At 44.3% G+C, this 25,141-nt stretch overlaps 2 protein-coding genes across 2 annotated transcripts; one reads left to right on the top strand and one right to left on the bottom strand.

The window, feature by feature from the left end:
• Positions 1–64: 64 nt before the first annotated feature.
• Positions 65–14,573, top strand: LOC137895532 (protein FAM13C-like). The gene is made up of 20 exons (XM_068741007.1): positions 65–203; positions 760–867; positions 1,639–1,837; positions 1,962–2,168; positions 2,720–2,900; positions 4,576–4,750; positions 5,118–5,257; positions 7,324–7,444; positions 7,614–7,693; positions 8,253–8,310; positions 10,024–10,222; positions 10,580–10,829; positions 11,052–11,184; positions 11,467–11,548; positions 12,108–12,340; positions 12,476–12,559; positions 12,887–12,991; positions 13,418–13,632; positions 13,747–13,848; positions 14,305–14,573. Exons 2-20 carry the CDS (start codon positions 838–840, stop codon positions 14,429–14,431), a joined length of 2,721 nt encoding a protein of 906 aa, XP_068597108.1. The 5' UTR covers positions 65–203; positions 760–837; the 3' UTR covers positions 14,432–14,573.
• Positions 14,574–15,944: 1,371 nt separating this feature from the next.
• On the bottom strand, positions 15,945–23,761 carry LOC137895824 (phytanoyl-CoA hydroxylase-interacting protein-like). Its single transcript, XM_068741340.1, has 5 exons — positions 23,656–23,761; positions 19,205–19,401; positions 18,438–18,612; positions 17,723–17,840; positions 15,945–16,644 (listed from the first exon to the last, which is right to left on the bottom strand). The coding sequence occupies exons 1-5, from the start codon at positions 23,759–23,761 to the stop codon at positions 16,101–16,103; spliced, it is 1,140 nt and encodes a 379-aa protein (XP_068597441.1). The 3' UTR covers positions 15,945–16,100.
• Between the last annotated feature and the right edge of the window lie 1,380 nt (positions 23,762–25,141).

Here is a 25,141-nt window from a genome sequence, read left to right on the forward strand (position 1 = left end):
ACATGTACGGTAGAGTTTTAAATTTCACAATTTCTGAATGGGTGGTGAAGTCACAGGGCACGCTGGACATGTCTCTCAGCTGGCCTGGGAACGCCTCGGGATCCTCCAGGAAGAGCTGGAAAAAGTGGCTGGGGAGAGGGAAGTCTGGGCTTCTCTGCTGAGGCTGCTGCCCCCGCAACCCGGCCCCGGATAAGCGGTTTAAGGTACTGGAGTGGTGTGCTTCATTATTGTTTAAGAGACATTTCTCATAATCTTTTTCTTTTAATGGCATTTAGTGGAATTTTGATTAATTCTGTGAGTGAGATTTCACTCACATGAAGGTTTTTTGTTAAGTAACCAAAATATTATTTATTCAAGATTATTTTGCTAAACTTTATGTATGTCTCAGAGTGGCCTTTGGATACTTTAGGAATGTTATGCATTTTTACAATCTTGAGAATTGTATTATTCTCAAACAAGTAATAAAGAAGATTTTTAGTTCGGATGATGAGGGACCCCCCCTTCCCCTCTGGTGGGGATCCTGGGACTGGGACGCTGGACTGGAGACTGTACCCCTCCGGCCCACCAGTAGGTGGCGGCATTGCCTGACAGTCAAAGCCCGAATCTCGAGCAAGTCTGCTTCTTCGCTCAGCGGTCACTATGGTTACTATGTACCACGTGACCACTAACATAAACACACTTCCAATGAGTTAGCGTGGCTCCATTTTAGCAGCACTAATTTGTCGGCTACTCGGACTTTCTCCCTTTTCTCTCTGACAGTGGAAACAGCATGTCGAGGAGGGAAACTACAAACTGCGCCTGAGAAATGGAGCTGCGCCCCGCTCCGCTGGGCTGAGAATGGGAGCCAGCGCGTCGCTGTCGCTCTGTGTGAGTTAAGATGATGTTATAACGCTGTTACAACTCCAGCTGTGGATGATTATTACGTTTATTCATCTTTAGTCACGGAGGACTTTAGAGACACTTAAATAAGCTGCATTCATCTTCCACAAACATGCACACGGCCAACGCGCATTATAATGACACCATATCACACACAAAACTGCTATTACCATCTAAAGCAGGGGTGGGCAATTATGTTTTCCATGGGGCCACATGAAAAACAGAAAATATTCCAAAAGGCTGAACTCAATTCTGCATAATATTAATTGTATTTTTATATATATATATATATATATATAAAAAGAAGGGACAGTAAATAGCATTGTTTTGACAAGCTTGTAAGAGTATATGTTACAATTAAGCAATGAAAATTTGAGGTTGCCATTTATTCGACAAAACAATGGTAAAATAAATGTGGACGTTTTTCCATCTGTGACTCATATTAGTGAACATTTTCAGTCACATTCACTCTAAAACACATTTTGAGTTTAATATACTGTTGGGAGGTTATTAGCATCATAAAGACATCACAGATCAATCATATTGAACTGTCACTGAATGCAGTTTTAGTCCATGCATGAGGTAAAATTAGAAAATGTGTTCATTTTGGAATTTCCAATTAACCTTACACGGGCCAGAGCCTCAGCGGCTCGGCTTTTGTGATGAGCACTGCACTTCTGCCCTTCCTGTCATTTAGGAATATGAAATAGTAAAATGGAGCAAACTGAGCCAGCGACTTCTTCCCTTTTCTCCATGCAGAAAGATTCATCCTCAGTAAGAATTCTGAGGCCACCTAAGATCAGGCCCGAGCCCATTACTTCCACCCTGGTGACAGAGCCTGAACTGGCTGCCAGGTGTGTGTTTGGCGTTGCCTTGGAAACACTGAGAGAAGATGGCCAGATGATGTGTGGAATACCTCTTGTGCTAAGAGATATGGTGGCTTTCCTGGATAACACGGGTATATATAATTTAGGCACGTCCTTGTCGCCACAACCATTTAATTAAGCCTACTTTTATAAATCTGACAATGCAAAACATTACTCATCATCAAAAAACAAAAACCTGTTTGGTCCCTGTCGCAGGACTGCACCGTAGAGGCCTGTTCCGCCTGTGTGGGTCTGTGGTGGAGACCCGGCAGCTGAGGCAGCGCTGGGACAGTTGCAAAAGAGTGGATCTGGATGAGCAAGAGGTCCCCACTGTGGCTTCACTGCTCAAACTCTTCCTGCGGGAGTTACCCACCCCCATAGTACCGGAAAGCCACCGCAAACAGCTGCTTCAAAGCCTCACAGGTAGAACCAAATGACCACACATCAAGTTAGCATTATCATTCTGACTGTGGACGTAAAATAGAGTGGAAATGTATTCAATAATAATAAATTATTGTCATTATTAAATTATTATAATTTGGAATTTTGGATTAACATGTTTGACAAACAGAAATCCTAAAGAAGTCATGTGACTTTTCATAAAAAAAAAAAAAAAAACAGAACCCAAAATGTCTCAAATACAAAGCGGAATATAAGAAAAAAAATCAAAATTGAGAATTTAAATGTTAAAAATGGATCTTAGTTTCTCTATTCTATTTCTATCAATAGAATACAGAACATTCTGTCTTTTTCATTTCCGGGGACCGGATGTGATTATCTGTCTACGAAATAAGATTGTCAAATTCTAATGTCAGAATCCTCGGTGTGCCGGAGCCGCTTTGGCCAGGCAAAATGATTTCAGTTAAATCTCCCCAAGAGATCTGGATGCTCGGTCTGTCTGTCTTGTGTATATCCATAAGAATAAATGATTTATTATTGGAATACATATTATTTGATGATTTGCTTGTTTTCAGGCCGTACAGACGAGGCAGAGATCAACCAGTCTCTGAAAGAAAACCTTTGCCACCTCCCTGAAGACAACCTTGTTGTATTGTCTTATCTCATCCACTTCCTGTCCAGAGTGGCTGAACACAGCCAATCAAATCACATGCCTGTGGAAAATCTCGCAACTATTTTTGGGCCTTGTATATTCCGGTAAGCTTGCTATGAATGATGTTTCCTCCAGACGTGAGGCACGATTCGTGCTCGTGAAAGATTGCTCTGTCCTATGTACAATTCTAATTGTTGGTTTTGGAGATGTAGCTGGAACGTTTTCTCCCAAAAAGATGACCCTGACAGTTTGTCATGAGAGCGTCTCCCAAGGATCTGACCCGGTTCATCAGCGGTTCTGCGGCTCTTTCCTTTTAGTGCAGCTGCCACACTAATTGGGGGGGGGGGGGGGGGGGGGGGTGTGTGGAGTCAGGGTTACCACCAAGGAAATGGGTGTGGCAGCTGATAACAGCAGGCAGATTCAGCTGAGCTCCTCAGCATTTCGTTGGTGGCTTCTGTTATCCTGTTTACGGAGCTCAGCCATCACTGTGTAAACGAACAAATCGCTGAAGGGGATGCAAGTAAAATTACTCTTGTGTTCATTTTCTGCAACACCGGACGCTCCTGACCAATCAGCGGCTGCCCCCGTCCTCCGTTCTTCTTCGGTCAACCCTTTTTTTCTGTCTAAAGCTTGACTGCATCTCAGTAGAACAATGCGCAGCGCGACAAGAAGAGAGCGAAAGAGGGAGAAGCCATGAACCTGAACAAAGCTAATATTTATCACGGGAACATTTCGATGCATTTTTGAAGTGTTTCCGGATTTTCATAATATTACTATGAATTGGAGAGCGGTCTGTCTGTCAGCATCTTTTTATCCCTCCAGTAACTTGTGAAAGTTTGTCATCTGAGCCCCTTTCTAAACAGCCTGCTGCCTTCCCACGTGTATTATATAATCCATGTGCTGTCATGTCATTTGGACCTGCCTGCCATGTAAACCCACATTTATCACTGCTCAAATTCTCCTCCCTGGTTTGTATGACGGTTTAGATTTCGTCTGGCAAAAATACGTCAGATAGTATCTGAACAACGGAACGGACGATGCCAACGGTGAGGCACGCGGAACACAAATACGTTCAGCCATGAACATGCAAAGACTATTGTTTTGGTGCAGCTTACTGAGGTAAGCGAGTGAACGTGAGTCAGTATTGTGACCGGAGACCACGTCTCTTGAATTTAGAATCAGCAATTGGCTAAGAGGGGCAGCTCGGTGGCGCAGTGGTAAGCACTGTTGCCTCACAGCAAGACGGTCGCAGGTTCGTCTCCGGCTTGTGGCCGTTCTGTGAGGAGTTTGCATGTTCTTCCCGTGCCTGCGTGGGTTCTCTCCGGGTTCTCCGGCTTCCTCCCACCTCCAAAGACATGCAGTTTAGGCTGATTGGTGACACTAAATTGCCCGTGGGTGTGAGTGTGTGTGTGGCTGGTTGTCTGTCTCTGTGTTGCCCTGCGATGAACTGGCGGCTTGTCCGGGGTGTCCCCCGCCTCTCGCCCGTTGACTGCTGGGATTGGCTCCAGCTTGGCCCGCGACCCGACAGCGGATTAAGCGGTTAGAAAATGAACATGAACATGAACAATTGGCTAAGAGAAGCCTTTGCAAGCCTTCATTATCGGGATGCCAGTGTTTTATCATCATTACATACTCTATTGTGTCTGTGGAATCCAGACTGTCCATCTTAGTACTGTTCTGTACGTCACTTTGTTTCATTTCTTTTCCACAGAATTGTTTTTAATACAAAATATGCATTACAGGAAAGGTGTTGTTGTCTTGTCTTTCCTCTTTATGCAGTGTTCCAGCGGGGGCCAGGATGCTGGAGGAGCAGAATGTGAGTAACGCCCTGCTGCTGCATCTTCTCAGGCATCAGAAGAGTCTCTTCATAAGGACACCGGGAGATATGGCGGTCCCCTCCATCGCATCCTCCTCTCCTCATCCTCCTACTCTCTCGTCTCATTTATGCTTTGAGGTGAGAAGCTATCAGTAATATCACACAACGTGATTCCATCACGGCGCTAACAAAGACTGGTAGTGGCTGCGGGTGAAATTGTAGCCCTACGAACTTAAACTGACTCATGAACTGTGGCAGGAAGTGCTGCAACTGATGACTGGAGGGGTTCAGGAACTCTTAAATACATAACGAGTCCAAGTTTAGTTCAAGTAATGACTCACCGGAGGCTATTTTGTAATTGTTCGAATCATCAACCTAGTTGGGTTTCTGGAATTTTTTTATCACATGAAAACAACATTGAATTGCATTCTGCATGGTATTAAAAAGCATCTCCAAAGATTTTAGATTTTAAATGACAGTAACTACAGACCATAACCCCAAACAGGCTCATCCTTGTTGCCAGGATCAACCCAGCCGCTGCAGCTCGGCGCAGAGTAATGAGGAGAGACTGGGGGGAGAGGCCGACTCCACGGCAGGGACCGGCGATCTTCACCAAACAATATGGACGCATCCTCAAGTCAGCAGGTACCACATTAAAGGAAGTCCTACAACAGAATCTATTATAGCCAATACCTGTAGTCAACAGGAACAAGTGAGTTTATCCCTAAAGGCGACGGACCTTTCATTCAATTAGGTAGCAAAAAATAGCATCACAGTTTTGCTTCTTGAAAGAGCTGAGAAGTGGAATGATGTCAAATTAGTGCTTCAGTCTGAATGTACATATTGAAGGCCATCTGCTTGCGGGGAACTTTTCCCACTCGCAGCTTGGAGGCTGTTGTGCTATTTTCTATTTTTAAATAGCGAACGCTGCTTGCTGCCAGGTTGCAAGAAACAAAATTACATTTGAATATTTCCTGTGTTTCTCTGCTCCCAGTCATCATGTGAAGTGACATTTATATGCGCTTAGTGGATCTATCATTGGACTCTTGGTTGGTTCGTTGTTTTGCCAATACCCCTGCAAAACCGGCCAACCTGCCACCAGGGGATGCTTCAAACCAGCAAACGCTGCCAATCTTTTGAAAATATTTTTTTTTCTGCTGTGGGCAACACTTAAAAAAATTAGCTTATGATTAAGTCAAATGAATACAGTATTTGTTAACAATCCATTTGTGTTGCTATGGTGATGTTATACGCCCCCCCCCCCCATCATGCTGGGTGCTGTGGTTGGATTTTAAAGCAAGTGCTTTCTGTGTCTGACCAGCTGCACAAGACAACATATTAAAAAGAACAGATTCAATGACAAACGCTGCATTCAATAAAATGAAATTATTTTATATAACTTTGATAGAAATGGTTGGATCGACCCAAATATGGCTAATACTGCTGTGTGTGTGTGTGTGTGTGTGGCTAATTGAAGATGGGTCAGATCACTGCCTCTAGCGTCACTCATGTTGTTGACCGTGATGCACTCAATACATCTGCGCCCTCTTTTCGTCTTTCTCCTCCCCTCCCGAGAAGCGCGTCTGTTGAACTTTAGAGTTCGGACCTTTTGGTAAGAGATGGTGTCTTGTCTCATCTGCATCAGTAGCGGCACCAGCCATGGGGGGGGGGGGGGGGGTCTACAGTTCCGTGTGAGTGTGTGTGTCAGTCCCAGGAGTGATATCGGTTTATTTCGACCCGGGTATGAATAACACACACGGTAAATCTGTGTATAGATGCTGTGTGTGTGTGTGCAGCTCCATGTTCTCTCCTCCTGCCCTTGAAATCAATGTCAAGTTGTATTTGTGGTTTGAGAAGGGAGGGCAGCGATCACATAACTTCATTTGCATTCGTGCTGCAGACTGCTTTGCACATGTCTCATCGTTTGACTCCCAGCCGAGACACCCACCATCGGCCTCTTGCTGCTGCTCTGACCAGCTGAGACCAGCTTCGGCTCTGGCTTTAAAATGTCTGACCGCAGGGCTGCTTTCTTTCTTTTTTTCTTTTACTAGCGAATTACTCGTCGTTGTTCTTGTTTTTTTGTTGGAAGCAGCTCATTAAAACTTTGAGAGGCACGTCAGAGTGTAACATTTCTCTAAGCGCTGCTGATTCATGAACGTCCAGTGTGAGTCTGATTCATTGTTTGTCATCACAAATCTTGTCAGCCTTTTTATGCCTCGATTTATAATCTGTCGGTTCAGATTTTACATGCTCTGTGAGTTTTATTGTCGTGCCTTAAAAAAAAAAAAGAATTCCATTGATTCTTGCATAACTGATTGATTAATTATTTGCTTTTTACAACTTTAGCCATTTTTATCTTTATTCCTCGTTATCCTTATTGCCCTCTTATTGTCAGTGTCCCTTTCTTATAGGACACTTTATGAATGAATCATACATTGTAATGTGTTGTATTGTAAAATGTATCGATGGTTAGTAAAGCCTGTACAGTACCAGTGTTTTACGAGTCAGTAGGAACTAAGACTCAAAATACTGTAGGGTTGCCAGGTTGTGAGAAAACCCATAGCCCGGTATTATCCTTCTGCAGGAACACTGTTCAGATTATATGGCTAGAACTGCCTCCTGAATGTGCAGTCCTTCCCCTTCCAGTCCTTCTCTCTCTCTCTCTCTCTGTTCTCACACCACAGAGTTTATTCATGTTTCTTTATCAACAGATCTTTTCCACAGAACAACACGTCACTATTCACTTCTACGTCCAGGGAGAAAAAGTTAGAAGAAGAAGACGAGGTTGAGACGCAAACGCCTTCCTCATCCGGCACAGACGACCGTTCAATGGTGCGCTTCGTTAAGTTTCTCGCCTTTTTGATTTTACATTTGTCTATTTCTTTAGACTAGATCTCCAATAAGCACTCAGTGTTTCTGTCGGCCTCGCATTTATTTATAGATTAATAAAAGAATATGCTATACAAAATAAGTAATTCATATCTTTTAATATTCAAAGCAGGAAAGTCTTTTACCTGGCAGGATAAAAGATCTACAACCAATTGTCTTTCAGGCTTCAGCAGATGCAGGGCACACAGAGAGGTGAGAGAACTCACATGTGATTTCCTCATGTCTGTGTCCTTTGTTCCATTTACAGAGCAGCAATCACATCACATGTCGCCCAGAAAATATCCTTACGAAATAAACAGAACTTTATGTGAGTGCTGCTCGTGTGTGTGTGTGTGTGTGTGTGTTTACCCCTCCTTCACCTCCCTCCTTTGCTCTTTGGGGTTCTGCTCATCTCTCAGCCCTGCAGTCAGATGAGAAGTAGGTTATCAGAGCACAGAACGCAGTCATGGTTTTAAAATGGTTCCAGTCCAAATAACACTGACTTGCCACAGGGGACAAAGTTGTAAATGCAGCCCAATTCAGCATGGTGGAATGCTGACTTTTGTGTTTGAGCTTCCTCCAGAGTGCCATGGGACAGGTAACCACAGTCAGGGATGAATAAAACGTAACCTTGATGGCCACCAGGCTTCAAAACTACGCATAACTCTGAGCAGTCCAATGACGGAGGAGTTTGCACTTTGTATTCAGAGGGGTGTGGTTATTGTTGATATTTTATTGTATTTACCTTGTATTAACAGAGTTTGTTTTCCAGCCTGCTGTCCTATGTGGTGTGTGAGGGAGAAGACACAACCTCAGTGTCTGAGTGGAAGGTGAGTAAGCCTTTGTGTGGGTTAACATTCAGAACATTGGCCTTTACTCTTTTCAAGAAAGTCTTTCTAACTTTAAGCCCAAGCCCAGCTGGGCCCCCTTGATGATTAACAAAATAGAGATTCCCCATCTCTTTATATGTCTCCTTTAACCTACGCTTCTGCGTTGGCAAGTGCCTTTCAGGAATAAAGCTACAGTGCATATGCGGTCTGGTTCCTCCAGGCAAGAAGAGGAGGAGGAGGAGGAGGAGGAGGACGGAGTGGTTCTCCTGCCAGATACCGTGTTTGCAGAGGCACAAACACGGGCCGTGACGCGAGTTCTTCTCCCTTCCGGGTCTTTTCAGATACAGAAATTAACACCTTTGAATATCAGAGGGTATTTTTAACAACAGCTGATACCTGCAGTGGATGCGTGTGTGTCGTGTGTTGCACGTGTGTGCATTCACACCTGCGTGTCAGCTTGATTGCCTGTGGGTGTTTTGCTTCAGTATTTAGAGCCTCACTCCTTCCCCTCCTTTCCCTCCTCCCACCTCCTCTGCGTGACGCACAAAGCAGTGTTTTTTTTTCATTTTTTTTTTTCATGAATGAACAGACGAGGAGAGTGACAAAGGAGAAGCTGAGCCCTTATCAGCTGCTCCTGCTGTTGATGATGATGATGATGATGATGCTGAGGATGATGTCAGAGCACAAAAAAGAAGAAGAAATGCCCCCTCAATCTGCATATATTTCGACATTCTCCCGGAGCTCTGAGGTTTTTGTTTTTGCTGCAGCACGAGTCCAGATCTTTTTTTAGCACCATCTGAATTCATTGCCGGTGCACCTACACACACACACACACACACACACACACACACACACACACTCTCATAGCGAGTCCATCCGTTACGTGACTCCCAGCAGCTCCATCAACTGGACTCCTCGGCACGGTTTGACAATGTTGCCGTGGAAACGCCTCGTCGTATGCGGTACCTCTCTCCTCGCTTGCACACACACACCCACATGCACTAGCAGGAGCGGCTTCCCTGCCGCCCCCTTCTTACATTCATTATAAAAAAAAAAAAGAATCCATGTGGAGGCAGTTCAGGAGCGGGAACGCCGGCAATGCCGGTCTGGAGGAAAACCATGTGGATTTATGGATTCTCTCAACCTTGATCTGCAACCTTTGCACGCTCACACGCCGACAAAAAGACACGAATCACAGCCATGCTGCTAATGGATTTGCTGCGTGTACTTTTCAGGAATTCCATGCTGGATGCTGATGCAGGAACAGGAATTTCACTTACTGACTAGTTTGTAGTTCCTCAGAGACCGGAGGGGAGCTACAGCAGGGAAAAGCCAGTTCATGTACCGCCTGTCATGGGATGCGTGTACCACGCTGGTGATAACTGACTAGCCTTTGAGCTTGAGATCTGGCTTTATGTTTTTCATCTCCTCAGACTTCAGCCATCCTTGACTGAATGCTCTATTTTGGTTTTTGACTCATTTCCTTCTAAGGAGGACGAGACAACCGCTCCTCCTACATCATCCTGCAACTTCTAACCCAACGCCGCTTGAGCACAATATTTCTTGGCATTCAAGGGACTGAAATGATTTTACAGGACTTCTGAAGACTCCCCAGCTGCATATGATTCCCAGAAAACTCTGACACGTCGTCGGGATTTCTCCTCCACCTGGTGTGCCTGCATCCTTGTAGCCATGTTCTGTTTCTGTTTCCAGAGTCCCTCCCTTAAGCTACAAGCCCTAGAGGCTGACCTGGGACCCATGCCCCCACCAGTAGACCCCCAAGCTCAGGATAGACTACCTGCGCAGCAACAGCCTCTGTCTGCTGAGGAAGAGAGTCTGTATTTGACCCACGAGCTCCTCCTACACCCGTCACCATCGACTCAGGATCATCAAGCGGTTGACTCTCAGCCTGGTAAGACAGACACACATTTCTGCTGCCAGACTGAAATTGAAAAGAGGAAAACTCCATGGAAGTTATGTGTCCTGACTTATTCCTAATGAAATATGTTAGTTAGTGATATTTTTTTTTACATTGCTATTAACTAACTTTTAAAAAGCAGTGGGCAGTAAATTGGGAAAAAGAAAAGCAGTTTTTCCTCCTTCTCCTTCCCATTCTTCTTCTTGTTTCGCTTACCTCTCTCATCTAACCTTTTCCTCGCTCACATTTTCTCTAATCTATCCTCCCCTGAAGTCAAATAAAGATGAGAAAAGACAACGGGACAACTATTATGGGTTTCTGTTAACAGTTCATCCCTCCTCTCTCTGACAGCGTTCACCTCGCCTCCTCACGCATCACTCTCCAGTCCTGTCCTCGCCACTGCCGCTCTTCCTACAGGGATTTCAGGAAACGATACGCTGCCGAGCTCACCGGGTCCTCAACTCAGTCCTCTCCTCTCCCGATTTACGACAACCGACATCCCTGTCCCGTCGCCGCGTTGCCCCAGCCTGAGCCGTAGCCTGCGCTACAACCTGGACCCCGACGCAGCCCCCTCCCCACCACGCTCACAGCACATACGCATGTAAGACAGCCGGCTGGATTGTGACTCAGAGAGGACCATCTTAAGTTTATCTCCTTCCTCAAGCGATGCCTGGTTTTCACAGGAGTGTCACGATGCAGATGCAGAGTGGGTTTGTGTTATAACCTAGCCATGTTAGGTTATAACGATAGCTGCATGTCATCAGGATGTGTTCCTTACATCATGGGGCATTAAAATGATTAAACGTGCACCTTTTATCTCCAGGGCTCGCAGCAACGCCCGAACAGAGCCGGACGAGGGTTCCGTGCCGGTGTCGGTGCTCAACAGACAGATCCACACCCTGAGGAAGAGGATCAGGCGCTTTGAGGAGCGTTTTGAGCAGGACAAGCGCTACAAGGTGAGAAAGAGGGGGGGGGGGGTTGTCTTTTTTTATTGGTGTGTGTATGATGCATGGCTCGCTCAGTGGCCATGGACAGCTTGCATCATGTAAGAGTGAAGTACTCCCTCTACTGGTGGATAAAGTGAATGATATTTGTTACACCAATGATCTGAAGTACGTAAAAACAAAAAAAATTATATTATTATAAGAACCCTGTCAAAATGTAGAAAATGGAACAAATTCATTTCAGGGTATTCATTATAAGAAAATGTTTGTGAGTTTTGTTTTTGTTTATTTCAGCCAGCCCACAATGACAAGATAGCACATCCAGAAATGGCCAGATTGATGAAGGAGCTCATCAAGAGTCGCAAGCAACTTAAAGGTCAGTTACATGAACACAAACATGGGATGTAGTTATTATATCTGTGTTTGCGTGAAAGTACAACTATGACAAAAGTACTACATGAAAAAGATCTACACTTCCTAAATCTGATTTACATATATTGTAATGACATGTTTAGATATATCGATGCATCAGTGCCTTTGTTCCTGTTGTAGCTGGTAAGTTTATCCAGAAGGATCCCAGCCGAGGGATGTCCTCGTTCCAGAGGTTCAAACGATAAATCTTTGGATTTAGGGGTAAAATGATTATTAGAGCAGAAAAGAAGACTAAACCAAGATGAACAAGGATACAAGGGTACAAAAAATGCAAGGTTTACCATTTGGTATTATAGGGATTATTATATTTTATGATCTTATCATACGATTTTGATGTAAAAGCTAAACGGGAAGGAACAGTCCGGCTTTAAAAATATATATATTCAATTATATATATATTTTTGTGTAAAGTACGATAAAATGGAATCACTCTGTTCAATACTAGTTAAGTTACACATTATTGCATTCATGCAATGGTCCATCTCAATACTGCCGTTGTTTAGAGCTGAAGCTGAGGCAATCAGAGGATGGGGAGCTGAGAGGACGGGGGGGCTCCAACCATTCTGCTGAAACATACAGGACCAAGGTGGACCAAAGGGGAGCGGCGCTGGCAGAAACCGAGCTGCAGCAACTCAACAACAGCAACACCAAGCCGGAGTTCGAGGAAACAGTTAGCATTATATCCAACAGGCTGAAGGAAAAAAGACAGGAGCTGGGCCTGCCTGACAGCATCAAGGTTGGTTTGGCAGGAATGGTTTCAGCACAAAAACATCCGAATTACCTTTCCTCTGTTTGGATAAACTAAATGATCACCCATGAACAGTTCTCTCTCTCTCTGTCTGTCTCTCTGTCTGTCTGTCTGTCTGTACAGGAGATGTCCCATTTCCAGATGACACTGGAGAAGACCAGCCTGCAGAAGTGCTTGCTCTACTTTGAGAATTTGCATGGACGACCGGTACGCTCAGCAGAAATGTGTATATATACATTACGAGATTAAAGTCGTAATATTACGAGAATAAAGACATAATGTTACGAGAATAAAGTTGTAATATTATGAGAATAAAGTTGTAATATTACGAGAATAAAGTCATAATATTACGACTTTTATCTCGTAATAAAAGGCCCTAATACTCCGTCGTAGACTTCCATGTTGTTATTTTTTGTTTAACCCCTCGGTATTACTGATCTCTGTCTTCTCACTTCAATGGTTTCTAATTGTTTGTGCTTCACCATCGATAACGAAATCATTTCTCTTTGCTTCTCTTAATACCTGCGTGTGCAGAGTACAAGGCTGGAGCGAACGCTGATGAAACCTTACTATGATCGCTACCGTCTTCTCAAACAGCTGCTGCTGTCTTCGGCCGCGGCGGCGGTCATCACCACCATTGTGAGGAAACGTCTAATGATGGAACACTGCATTTTAAATGAGGAGGGTGCCTTGAAAGAAAAAGAGAAATATCAGTCGCTGCATTTGCTGTGTGTAAACGTTACTTTACCGCCACCTGGTGGCCAAATCTACGAACTTCACCACACTAAAGTGAAACATTTTACTTCAACAAAATAAATGGATGCAAAACAGAGGATAATGAAATTTAAAACAAGACGTGTATACGAGTTTACTCATCATTTTACATGTATCAGTTGTTTGACTGTAATATCATAGCGTACCGTTATTAAAAGATGGCTTTTACTGAGTCAAAACAGCCAACATTCTGTACCGTGACTGATTCTTGAGCATTTTTCCATGGTTCACTTTGTCAGATGTTTGCCACGACAGAAGTGGTATTTCTCCTGTTTATGTGTGTCTCCATAGAATGAAGAGGATGGCTCTGATGAAGAGTCGCCCAAACAGCAAAGCCCCATGCAGCAGCTGCTCTGGCTGAAGTCTCCCAGGTGCGTGTCTCCAGATGAGTTGCTGCATCTGTCGTCCCCAGAAATGTCAGAAACTCCTCTGGCGTCGCCACTTGAGGAGGTGAAGAGGCTCCAGCCGCAGATCGTGACCATGGCGACACTTCATGAAGCTTCTAGGTACAGCTTCTGTATGTGTGTGTGTGTGTAACATTTACATCTCTATAGTGTGATTTACAGGATGTGGTTATCAGTCAGAATTAGTTGTTTATTACTATAAACACTTTTTTACAGGCCAGAATTACTGGATCACCTCAGAACAGCACGGGTCGAGAAGCGCCGGCTTCATCATGTGCTCCAAGAGTTTGAGGATCATTTCTACATGCAGACCGGCAGGTAAAGATTAGACACAGACAAAAAAAAAAAAAGGACACACTGCTCATCCAAACTACTTGGCTTTTGAGTTTTATTGTGTCTTTTAATAAACTTGGAACATTTTGGTTTCATCAATGTCTTGTGAAAAACAAAGAAAAAAAATATCAACAAAAGAAAATCCATCATAATAGCATGACGGTGTGACGCACACTTAACGTTAATACAGCACAAAGACCTTAGGAAAGAGATGAATAGATAGACTTTTGCTCTGAACTGTACACATCCTTTTTACTGTACATGTTAGTCCTCCGAACAAAACACAGTACCGGTAAGTTCTTGATTACAATACACACTGTACAAAGCGATCTGAGTAAGGCAACATAGGGACTATCAACCAGGTATGGAAGCTGCTGCTGCTGCAGGTTGTTTGAAACTACTAACGTTTTTTTTCCTTTTGTTTGCATGTGTCGTTAACAGGGTGTGTCAGAAGGAGGACCGTGGACCGATGGCGGAGGAGTACTGCCAGTACAAGAACCTCAAAGCGAAGCTCCGCCTGCTGGAGGCCCTGCTCAGTAAACAACAGGACTCAATCAAGGCTAGCTGAGTTAGCTCACAGTGGGACGTTTGTCAAACCGAATGGATTGCAATCATTTCTCGACAATGACGGGGTTTCATGGCATGCGCTTTATGTTAATGCACTTTACAAGGAGAGATATTGGTGGCGATCTGAACGAGATGTTGGGCGAAAGCTCCCCAAAAAAACCATACCGTGTCCTTCATGATGAATCTTTTTCTGAACCTCATGTAGCAAGTGTATTTTATGCAGTGCTAATTCATGTCAAAGACGGAGAGCTGTCATAACTTGATGTTAGTTACATATTAGTCAAGTATAAGATTACTACAATATTTATGTAAGTCATACCACTTTACTTTTTTTTTCCCTTCAATGGCAAAATATTATTATTTTTGGACAGAATTTCCCATCTTTTAAATGTGGAAATGACATTTTCTGTGTAGACAAAAGAAAAGTGTTAGCATAAATGCAATCGATGAGACAATCCTGTATTGCTTTGTGCATGGCAATGTTTTTCATTCCACATTGTGCTATGATATGCATTAAGAATTTGGTAGATATTCTAAATTGTTACAATTGGTGAATGTTTACATCGCAGTGCAAGTTTTATGTGCTGTCAAATTTGGGTGTACCCCCCCCCCCCCAGTTTGCCTGTATGAAGTTAATTAATGCCTAAATTCAGTTGTTGACAATGATCAGAATTTTTGACATTGTGCACTTCTGGTTTATATAATATTCTATAGTTATATATATATACATACATGTATACCGTATATATATATATACATACACACACATACATATATATATATATATATATATGAATGTCAATAAAAATAAATATTTTTTCACATTTACTCTACTAAACACAGATTACGGTTCTGCTTTCTTTTAACTGACTACAACAAAATAAGAGCGACTGAGCAGAAAAGGTTGCTCTGGTTGAGGTACTGACATTATTCTGACTTGTGCTGCACAAAACTGCATCATGCTTTTTTAAAGGTTAAACAAGTAGGTCATACTCGGTCATCAGAGTCTTAGTGTAGAGACAGTTGCATTAGTACAGATTCCACAGCGGTTACGTGTCTGTTTTTTTTAGTAACTTTGGTTTATAGAAGGATGACTGTTGACGCTGCAGCCCTAGAAATCTGTAATACCGCCCGTTGCCACTAGTAGGAGGCATAGATAAGTCTGGATTTGTCTACTGTAGATAGAGAAAACATTTAAAAACAGTCAAAGTAACTGGAAACAGTAGCATGTTTGTCCAACTTGATCAACAGCGTAACAACAACAAGGCAAAGATCATGAACAAAATATGGGACAGCTTGTTAAATAAGCAACAGAAACGTGAGTTGAGTTAGTCTAGTTAAAAGGCTCAGTCAATATGCACTTGCAGGAGGGGTGGATCTTTGCTGTTGGTATGAAGGATTCAGTTGGCTCAGGTGAATGAATGTTCTAAACATTTCGGATGAGACAACGGTGGAGGCGTCAGCGCGTACCTTCATTTTTTTCTCCCTCTGCTCTTTTGAATTAATGATCTCTGGAGACTACAGAAAAGGTGTCAGAGATATGTTGGTGTCCATTTCTGGGAAGCTGCTAAATCTGCTGCTTCGTGCAAGTGTTGGTCTGCCTCCTCAGTCCTTTTGGACTTCCTGTGCCAGTCAATCCTTTCCTCTCTCCCTCCTCCATTTTCCTTTTTTTAACGTCCAACACTAATGTTGCAGGTCTTGCAGCTGGGGTCCTTCTTGGCATTGACTGTGGACAGACTCATCAGCTGATGCCCGCTGATCTCTGCCACCGCGCCCAAAGCCAGGTCTAAAGGCTCCGTGTAGATCACCTCAAGGATGACGTCCTGGGCGTGGTGAAACGTCAGACCGCCGTCACCCTCGCCGTCCTGTTTGCAGGTGAGGAAACTGTTGTTGGCGAGGTCAAGCAGGGGAAGCCTTTGCTTGCAGAAGTCATCGCCTCTGGAGCCCTTTGGCGCCAGGACCAGAATAACGTAGTGGTAGGCTGTGTACATGCAGTAGAAGTCTCCAAAGTACAGGTTGGTGTTGGGGTTGAAAAGCACGTCGGCCTTCACCTCAAAGCGGTGGCGACCGTAGGGGGAATCCTGTGGAGGCTTGCCCGTGTTGAACTCTGTGTTGCAGCTGAAGAAGATGCCCTCCAGCTTGCCACTGATGGGCGAGCCATGGCTGCCGCTGTTGTCCTTCACTGAAGGCAACATCCGGTTCTCCTGCTCCTCCCTGGAGAAAACAAAAAAAAAAGACAATGAAATTGGCAGGGAATTAAATAACAAACATCGGATCACTTTCACTTTTGGATCCATTATTTACTAAATGTGCATGTCCTTTGGCTAAATTAACTTGAGTGTAATTTTAGAAAAGAAAATTGCAGAAGTGAAAGAAAAAGTAATTTGACATTTACTTTACACAATGAGATTGTCCTGTATTATTTATTTCTACTGTACAGCTACCCCATTTACACAGATTATTAAAGACAAAGTTCAAAATGTTGACTGGCAGAGTTTTATTTCGTAGGATTTTACTGCCCTTTAAAGTACCTCACATGAATATTTGCATCCAAAAACATGGATTATATTTATACAATTTTGAACATTTATAAAGTGGTAATTTGTCTCTTTGTCTTAAATCACTGGAATAAACCAATCGAAATGCTTCTCTGACAGCTGCATGTACCCCACAGAGTAAATCTGAGCGCCGGAGCTCCGATTATGAACTCTAATTATGCTTCTATCACCGCAGAGGTTGTCATTATAGCGGTAATTTGATGCTTTGTTGTAGGCATGATCAATTTATTCCTCCCACGAGAGCAGAGGTTTTCGGTGAGTGGTATGTTCCGTTCTATAACGGCCCACATGATGGTGCAGTTTAACCGAAGCGCTTCCACTGCACCAACTCGCCGTAAGAAAGCTACAAAAAGGTGCCCACAAACTGTGGCTGTAGCACACACTGTGTATTACAGAGACAAATATGAAATCTACAGAGCAGGAAAGGGTGAGCTGTGCCTTCAGATAATCTGAATTCATTATTATTAAATATAAGAAGAAGAAAAAAGCCCAATAAGCTAAACCGTTATCCACAAAAGAAATGTCAAGATGCAATTCCACGAGCAAAAAAAAAAGGACAAGTTGGAGTGTCAGAAGATATTGATAATTCATTTTCAAAATTGGATTTAAAGCTTCTATTGTCACAGAACAGTGAGTGAAGTAAAGCATCACAAATAAACGTAGCCGTGGCCGTGTACACAAAGCCACGTTCACATGAATGTCTCTTCACAGTCGGAACTCGAGCCCAGTCCTACCGGGCATGGTCAAAGTACTCTTTATTCCGGTTCCTGTAGAAGACAGAGAAACGCAGCATCCGACCAGCGATGGCCTCCGCCTTCGCCAGCAGCTGGTTTAGATGCACCGTGGAATAATCTGGAAAAGAAGCGAAACACACGCCACCGTGAATGCGAGTCATTTTCTGAACGTACTATACTGTATATCGGTATCTTGTCCCTCGCCATAGTATGAGCAGGTCTGTAACACAATGTGTGGAGTTTACCCTAAAGCCTATAATACATGTTATACTGATGAAGCACTCCCTGCATCCTGTTTCAACCTGCTTCGCCTGTTCCTCCATTGCTTAAGTCTTTTCCACTTGTTCATCGCAGCTACTCTTCATTCCTCTCACAAATTCCCCCCCCCCCCGCTGATGAATTCTCCCATCCTGTTTCCATGCAGTCATTTCTTCCCGATCCCCCCCCCCCCCCCTCTAAGCCTGAGGCTGGAGATTTTGAACCCACTGACCTCTACATCTCGAGATATACGGCAGGGCTTCCCCCTCCATCCTTTAATCCCCCCCACCCCCCAGCTCTGCATCCATCTTTGCTTCCATTCAGTATAAATTACTGCGCATTTAATATCCTCTCACATAATGTGCTTCCTCTCTAACTTGATTGATCTTCTTCTCGCTAACACCCTCGTAATTGCCCAGTAATTCAATGGGCCAGCGCTCAGCTCCGTCTTACTCACCAGCGGTGCAGAACTCGATGATCTCGCTCCACTCGGAGATTGCGTAGTCTCCATCGGACTGCTTCGATGCGGTCTGGACGGCCACCGTGTATTCTGTGCGTGGACTCAGGAACCAGTGGCCCCGAACCGTCATGGGCAGGGGCACCGCTTTGGCGACCAGCTTGGTAGGAACATCCTGGGTGGAGCACAGGATGGATGGACAAGAACAAGAAGGAATGAGTCAGGAAGCGAAGCCTGTATCCTGTAGTGGGCCTCGACAGCTCATTGATCGTACCAGGAGTCCCTGCCTAGCAACAGAGTCATCCCATTAATCCACCAAAACCGTTGCCGCAAGGCTCAAATCAAAATAACCGATCACTGAAAGCTCCCTTTTTTCCTGATGGCTGTGCAATTATTTTCATGCAGAGAGGACGAGCGAAGATATCCTTTTAAGCTATCGAAGAGAAACATCACAAGGGAGACTTTTGGGAAAAAAAGGGGAACACACAGTGGAAAGATTGTTTTTGCTTGGGGCACAAAAAAAAACTGTTATCTCTTGGTAAGATGTGACAAACCTGCTGTTTCATCTGCAGATCAAAAATCTTCAGCTTTCCAATATCGGGGATTATCTTATCATGCAAGATATATTATTACTGGAAAAGCAGAAGTGACATTTTAGCATTAAATATCATCCTCATGTCATTTCCCAGGAATAGTTTTGTGTTCTGTTCTGATTTTGGGCGAATCTCTCCCTTCCGGTTGTGTATCTGGGATGATTCGTGCGTCACCTTGTGCTTGAACTTGTTTGAGTTCTTGTTCTCCTTCTTGTTCAGGTCGATGAAGTAGTGCGTGATGCGCTCCTTGCTGCGAGGCTCCGTGGCCCAGCAGATCTTGAAGGAGTCGCAGGTGATGTTGCTGATCTTGATGTCCTGAGGAACCGGGAGCTCCTCCGTCTCTGAGATGCTGCCGTCCTGGGATTTACTTCCTGCGTAGTGGGAAAAACGATGACGTCATCAGTGTCAAGTGGAATAAAAAAGTAGACTGCGAGTGCTTTCAATCTTTGCCTATAATAATTAGAAGTGTTACGAGGCGTCTATCTGACAAAACAGAGGTAATATTTAAAGTGTCCAAATACATTTACAGTAAATAATACATTTTTACATTTGGAGTTCCATAAACCTTACTACCTTACACACGACTGCAGCTTCGCAGTAATCATTTTTTCCAGATGGTACTTCGTTAATAGAGCCCCCCCTCCGTATCACACGCACACATGACTGAGTTGCAGACGACCATATAGGTTGCCATGGAAACACACCAGCTCCTCAGTTTAAACACACCTATTTGGCACCCGAACATATGCAGCAATAAGTATTTCAAATGCCGCTGAGTGCTGCAGTGATGGGTCCAATTTCATAGCCGCGATAAGAAACCCTCTGATCTCAGGAAATAGTCCAGCCCCTGTTAGGAACATAACATGTAGCAAAAGGCGTTCAACCCAAAGTGCATATTCAGCCCAAATGCAAAAGTAAAAAACAGGGTTGAATGAGGGCTTTGTAGACTTTAGAGGAACATAAACTTGGTGGCAAACACTGGGAGGGGGGAGGGGGGGGGGGGGGGCACTTGGCATGGCAACAATGTGCTTTCTGTACATGCTCGCAGTGTAAGCAGCACGAGGCGGAGTGAAAATACGACTCAGGGAATTTGGGTAGCGCACAGCACGACTGGATAGAAAGTAAACAATGGAAAGAGCAGTGGAGCAAACGACGTCCATCTCCTCTCCTCTACTGAGAGAGGGCGGCACAAAAGAGGAATCTCCTAATGAGGCTGGTCGTCACTCAAATTAAAAATATTCAGAATGATAATTCCTCCATCACAAATAACTGATTGCCAAAAATAACCATCTAAAAGAGAGACTCCTGTTTCTTCCATTTAAAGCAGTTTGAAAGCAGATTTTAGGAATGCTGAGCGAATCCCTGAGTGAGTAAGGATTCCAACGGGCCAATCAGCTACAGCCTCCATCTGTCAGCAAATCGGTGGCTCTCGTACCTTTTACGGCCATTTTGACGCTCTAGCTCTAATTTCATTCGTGAAACCATCTGAGAAAGTGAAGCCCAGTCAGACATCGCCTATATTTCTCTCTCTCAAGGCTCAGAATGATGCCATCCGAGAAAGTAAACTCTCAAGGCTGCAGTCTACTCTAAATAAATCAGAGGAATTGCTTAAGATCCATACGGAGAAATTAATTTAAAATGTTCACAAATGAATTCTAACTATGAAAACTACTCGGAACGACTAAATAGGATAACTTCCAATTTACCGTCTCTAAATCTGAAAGCACTACATGCAGCAGAAGCAGGATGCAGGTTACGCAGCAAAGGAGAGATTTAATCCCTGCTAGCAGTAACAGCTGGTGCTGTTGCTAAAATTCAATTTGCTGAGTCATAATTACTTGCCTTGTTATTTATCGCCCAGCATTGCTGCACAGAAGGCTCGCCATGATTAAGAAAAATGATCCATTCCTTGGGATCATTCGGAGCATGAATTACTCATGTGTGAAGAAGGCCCAAAACAACACGGGACTGTAGTCGGAGTCTGAGCAGAGAGCTCCCGAACCTAAAGTGATTGACTGCAGCACAAGCATTAAGCTTCATCAAATGGAAGGAAGCCCTATAACATTAAATCGACTGAACGCTACCAATTTGGCCTTATTGGGTATTACCTTTCTAATCAGTGTGCAGCCAATACCATGCAATAGGTGCAAGTGGATCAATAAATAATCTTTCAACATGCATATATGTGAGACCATCCTGTTGGATCGCTGTGGCCACTTAGAAGATTCCCCGGGCTCGATTCAATGAATTTCTATTCAGGTGATTTGCATAATGTCAGTGTTTGGTATTAAAGTGACTCCAGTTGAAGGTCAAGAGAAATCAAGAGAAATTAGCATGTAGCATATGTATATCTTGAATATCCCGACTGACTGATCAAAATCACCATGAGTGATAACGTCACATAGAATTGTCCCGCTGCATGTTATTTACTTTCCAACTGCTTGTTTCATCCTGATAAATGTCGCCGTGATGTTTCTCCAGCTCCACTGACAAAGAGGAAGCCTTTTGTTAGACAGCATTTGATGAACTGTTGATATTGTTGACTAATAATTAGGGATGTTTTTCACTCCGAGTTTGAGTAATTTGATTTTGAACCGATACCGATACTTCTTTAATAAATAAATTAAAACAAATAAAGACGAGAGAAAAACGGATCCAGGATGTCCTTTTTTTTAAATTCTCTTATTTCAACATTTAGCTCTTAAACAGATCACTTCTGTGGCGTAACTTGAACATTCAAGTCATAAATAAAATAGGTTTTTCACTTTAGACTGCAAATATTAAATTCGAATATTTAAAATAAAAAGGAACAGAGCCTCAGTCGCCAGGTTTTTGTCATCCACTTCAAAATACTTCCACAATGCAGACATCCATTTTTTTTGTCAATGATTTGCCGTTTTTAAATTTGATGCTGTCTGTAATGCATTTCATTGCACGTCACACGCTTGTTAAGAAAGCTGCTGTTAGTTCTGTTCTTTACAAGCAGTAATATTAAGCATTAACAAATGATCATTTTTGGGTCGAAACGCAAGAGATTCCAGAAACTGCAGACGCAAAGGTGCAAGTATAACGGCTGTAACTCACAAAGTTATCTGTGTGCACACACCTCTATAACGTTTTAATCAAGATCCAGTACCTCCCACCATGAAGGGTGCGACCCCCCACCCCCCCATGGAACACACAGGAACAACTTGTAGCCCATGCACCCTTTCACTTGTGCATTGAAATCCACAAACAGACTTCTTTCTCTGTGTGTGTGTGTTAGATCGAGCGAGAGAGAGAGAGAGAGAGAGAGAGAGAGAGAGAGCACAGGCACAATTAAATATTCATGGATTTGGGAGATAAATATAGAATGTTACGTAGAACTGAAATGAATGCAGCCGTTGACAAACTTACATAACGAGCAACCCAAGCTGCAGTCTTTGAGACAGTGTGTGTGTAAACTGCACATTATACTTCATGAGGTTACTTTAAATGAAAATAAAGTACAACAAAAGTCAGCAAAATAACGGAAACATTAATATAACTATATAGTCAAAGCTATAAACTGCAAAATAATCCCCCCTTCACGTACTTTTACACATCTGTGTTTTTACTCTGTGTGCAGTGATGATACTTAAACTGCACCGATGATGAGTTGTGCTTCATCTTCAACCACTTATAGTGTGTGTGTTATTTTACTTGATAAAAAGGAAAGTGGCATCAAAAGAGCTTCCCAATAAACCTGCATTGCAGGAAACTCTAAAGCCGACACGGTGAAATCCACGGCGAGCGTTCCCCATTACTCAAATGAAAGCTTAGAATCCCTGAGAGGAGATTCACTGTGGCCTGTCGTGGTGACTGGGGGTCGTTGGGGGGTTTAGCAAAGACACAGTGACCCCCCCCCCCCCCCCATGAGCGTCCTAAAACTACAGCCAATAAAGAACAGATCAGGAAAATCCAACATTGCTTTGAGGAAAACATTATTAAAAGACGAGGTCTCATTTCAGATCGTGAATTAATTAAACGTCGTTAATTAATCTGTCATCTTGATTAAAAAAAGACCCTAGAGCCCATCCACACGTGGGTGCAGCCATTTTTTGAGCCTCTCATTCTATTCTGATGATGACTTGCTTTTCTTTACCCCCCCCCCCCCCCCCCCCCCACCATTATTCACAACAGGATGACCCCCCCCCCCTCAGCTAAAAGCTGCTTAAAACGAACTCCAAACATTCAAATCACATCAACTCATTATTCTTTAAATATTCAGACAACTTCTTTTTTTTTTTTTTTATTAATTCGGATTAAATCCGCCACAGACTATCTAGCAGTGCATGTAAGTGCTCCCGGTGTCGGAATGAGATTTACTCCCGGTAATGAACGCGGTGCTTATTGCGGGGCTCTGTCCACGTCTGTGGTGCTGAAATAAAGCCGCTCCTCTTTTAACATCGCTTAACAGAACCGAACCGCAGCTACTGAACACACGCACAAACGAACCATGACCATCCATCCAACGGGGGAACCTGCGAAACCTGTAAATACGAACCGGGCACGGCATCCACCTGCATCCCACCGGAGACGCGCTGCAGCGGCTCTGAAACGGACGACCGGGCCTGACGCACCGACCTTAAACGGACACATCTCACCATCTCGTTCACACAACTGCATGGCGTCCAAGCTCAGGTCCTTGATCATCCCGTCGCAGGGACTCAACGGGCTGCTGATGCTGTGCGCCAAGCCTGGAGCCTCCATCGCTGCGGTCTGGGTGCTGCCGCCGCCGGTCAATCGCTGTCGCTCGGGAAATGTTGTCCGCGGGGGGGGGGGGGGGGGGGCTCGGGCGGGGCAACGGGCTTCCGTCCAGAGCAGTTCTCCCTCAGCCAGCCTCTCGCTCCGTCCGTCCGTCGCGCACAACTCTCCTCTGTGTCTCCTGGGCGGCGCGGCGCGTCAGCGGCGTCGTCGGGGGCGCGGACGCCGCAAGCCGCCGGATCGGGGTTTGCGGCGTTTTGAGGCTTAAATGTGAGAAGAAGAACCTCAAACGAAGATATTACAGAGAAGTTGAAATTCTCCCCACGCACGCGCTTCTGTGCCTCCTCAGCGCCACAAGTGCTGGCGTGCGTGTGCGTGTGCGTGTGCCTATTCTACCGCGGGGCAATTCGCGCATGGATACTTTTATGGGATTAGCGCAGAAACGTTCCGCAAATTCAATGTCTTCTTATGTAACCAGATTATCCCGGAGTTCCCTTTGCCCCCCCGCCTCCGCCCCCGCCTCCGCCCCCCCCTAAACCGTCCACACGCCCGTTCTGTCCTATCTCATGTTTGACGTCATCCCCTCTCGGCCCTTATTCGGTGCGGTGCAGTCCTTTCTCGCGGGAGCGCAGGTGCGTGGACTATTCAGTGATGAGCTGGGGGGGGGGGGCTGCTAGTAATCATCTCCCCCCAGACCAGACCACGCCCCCCGTTATCAGTGCGTCCCGGGAACAGGATAACCCACGAGGCGTGGAAAGGTCAAGCGCGCATAGCGGCTCAACACAAACACGCTGGAGGCTGCAGGCGCGTCTCGAATTCATTTTCATTCTGATGTTTCATTCTCCACGGGGGGAGGGGGGGGGGCATTAGAGGGAAGCGGTGTCACTTTATATTGCGTTTTACGCGCGTTGCGCTGCGCACGGCGCCCCGAGGAGAGAGGCGAGGCTGAGGAGAGTGTTTATTCATATTTAGAATTTAACGGTGTCTCCAGCTGCGCCTTTGGAAGCCCTGAGTCATTCTGTTCAAAGCACAGAGGGTAAGGGGGAGATAGTGACTCTCTCCAGATCAATCCCCCCACCTACGTTGTACATATTATGTATTTTTAATTTATTGTTATTTTGCATCAATTGAGTATTTTAAGGACTTTCAACGGAAACAAGACCGCAAGGGCTTTTTTAAAAAAAATGCTCCTGGGCGTACTTGTGACTGAACCTGTACTGTCATATATAATAAATATATTAATCATCATCATCATCACTAATGATTTTACTGAAATCCACTGATTGGCACAGCAGTGGTTTCATTTTCCTATATAATTCCATTTAGAGCTCAGATAGGAGAGCTCATTAAAAGTTTATAATTAGAGATCAAATCATGAACGATAAA

This window comes from Brachionichthys hirsutus, chromosome 7, assembly GCF_040956055.1.
Source record: "Brachionichthys hirsutus isolate HB-005 chromosome 7, CSIRO-AGI_Bhir_v1, whole genome shotgun sequence".
NCBI classification, from domain to species: domain Eukaryota; kingdom Metazoa; phylum Chordata; class Actinopteri; order Lophiiformes; family Brachionichthyidae; genus Brachionichthys; species Brachionichthys hirsutus.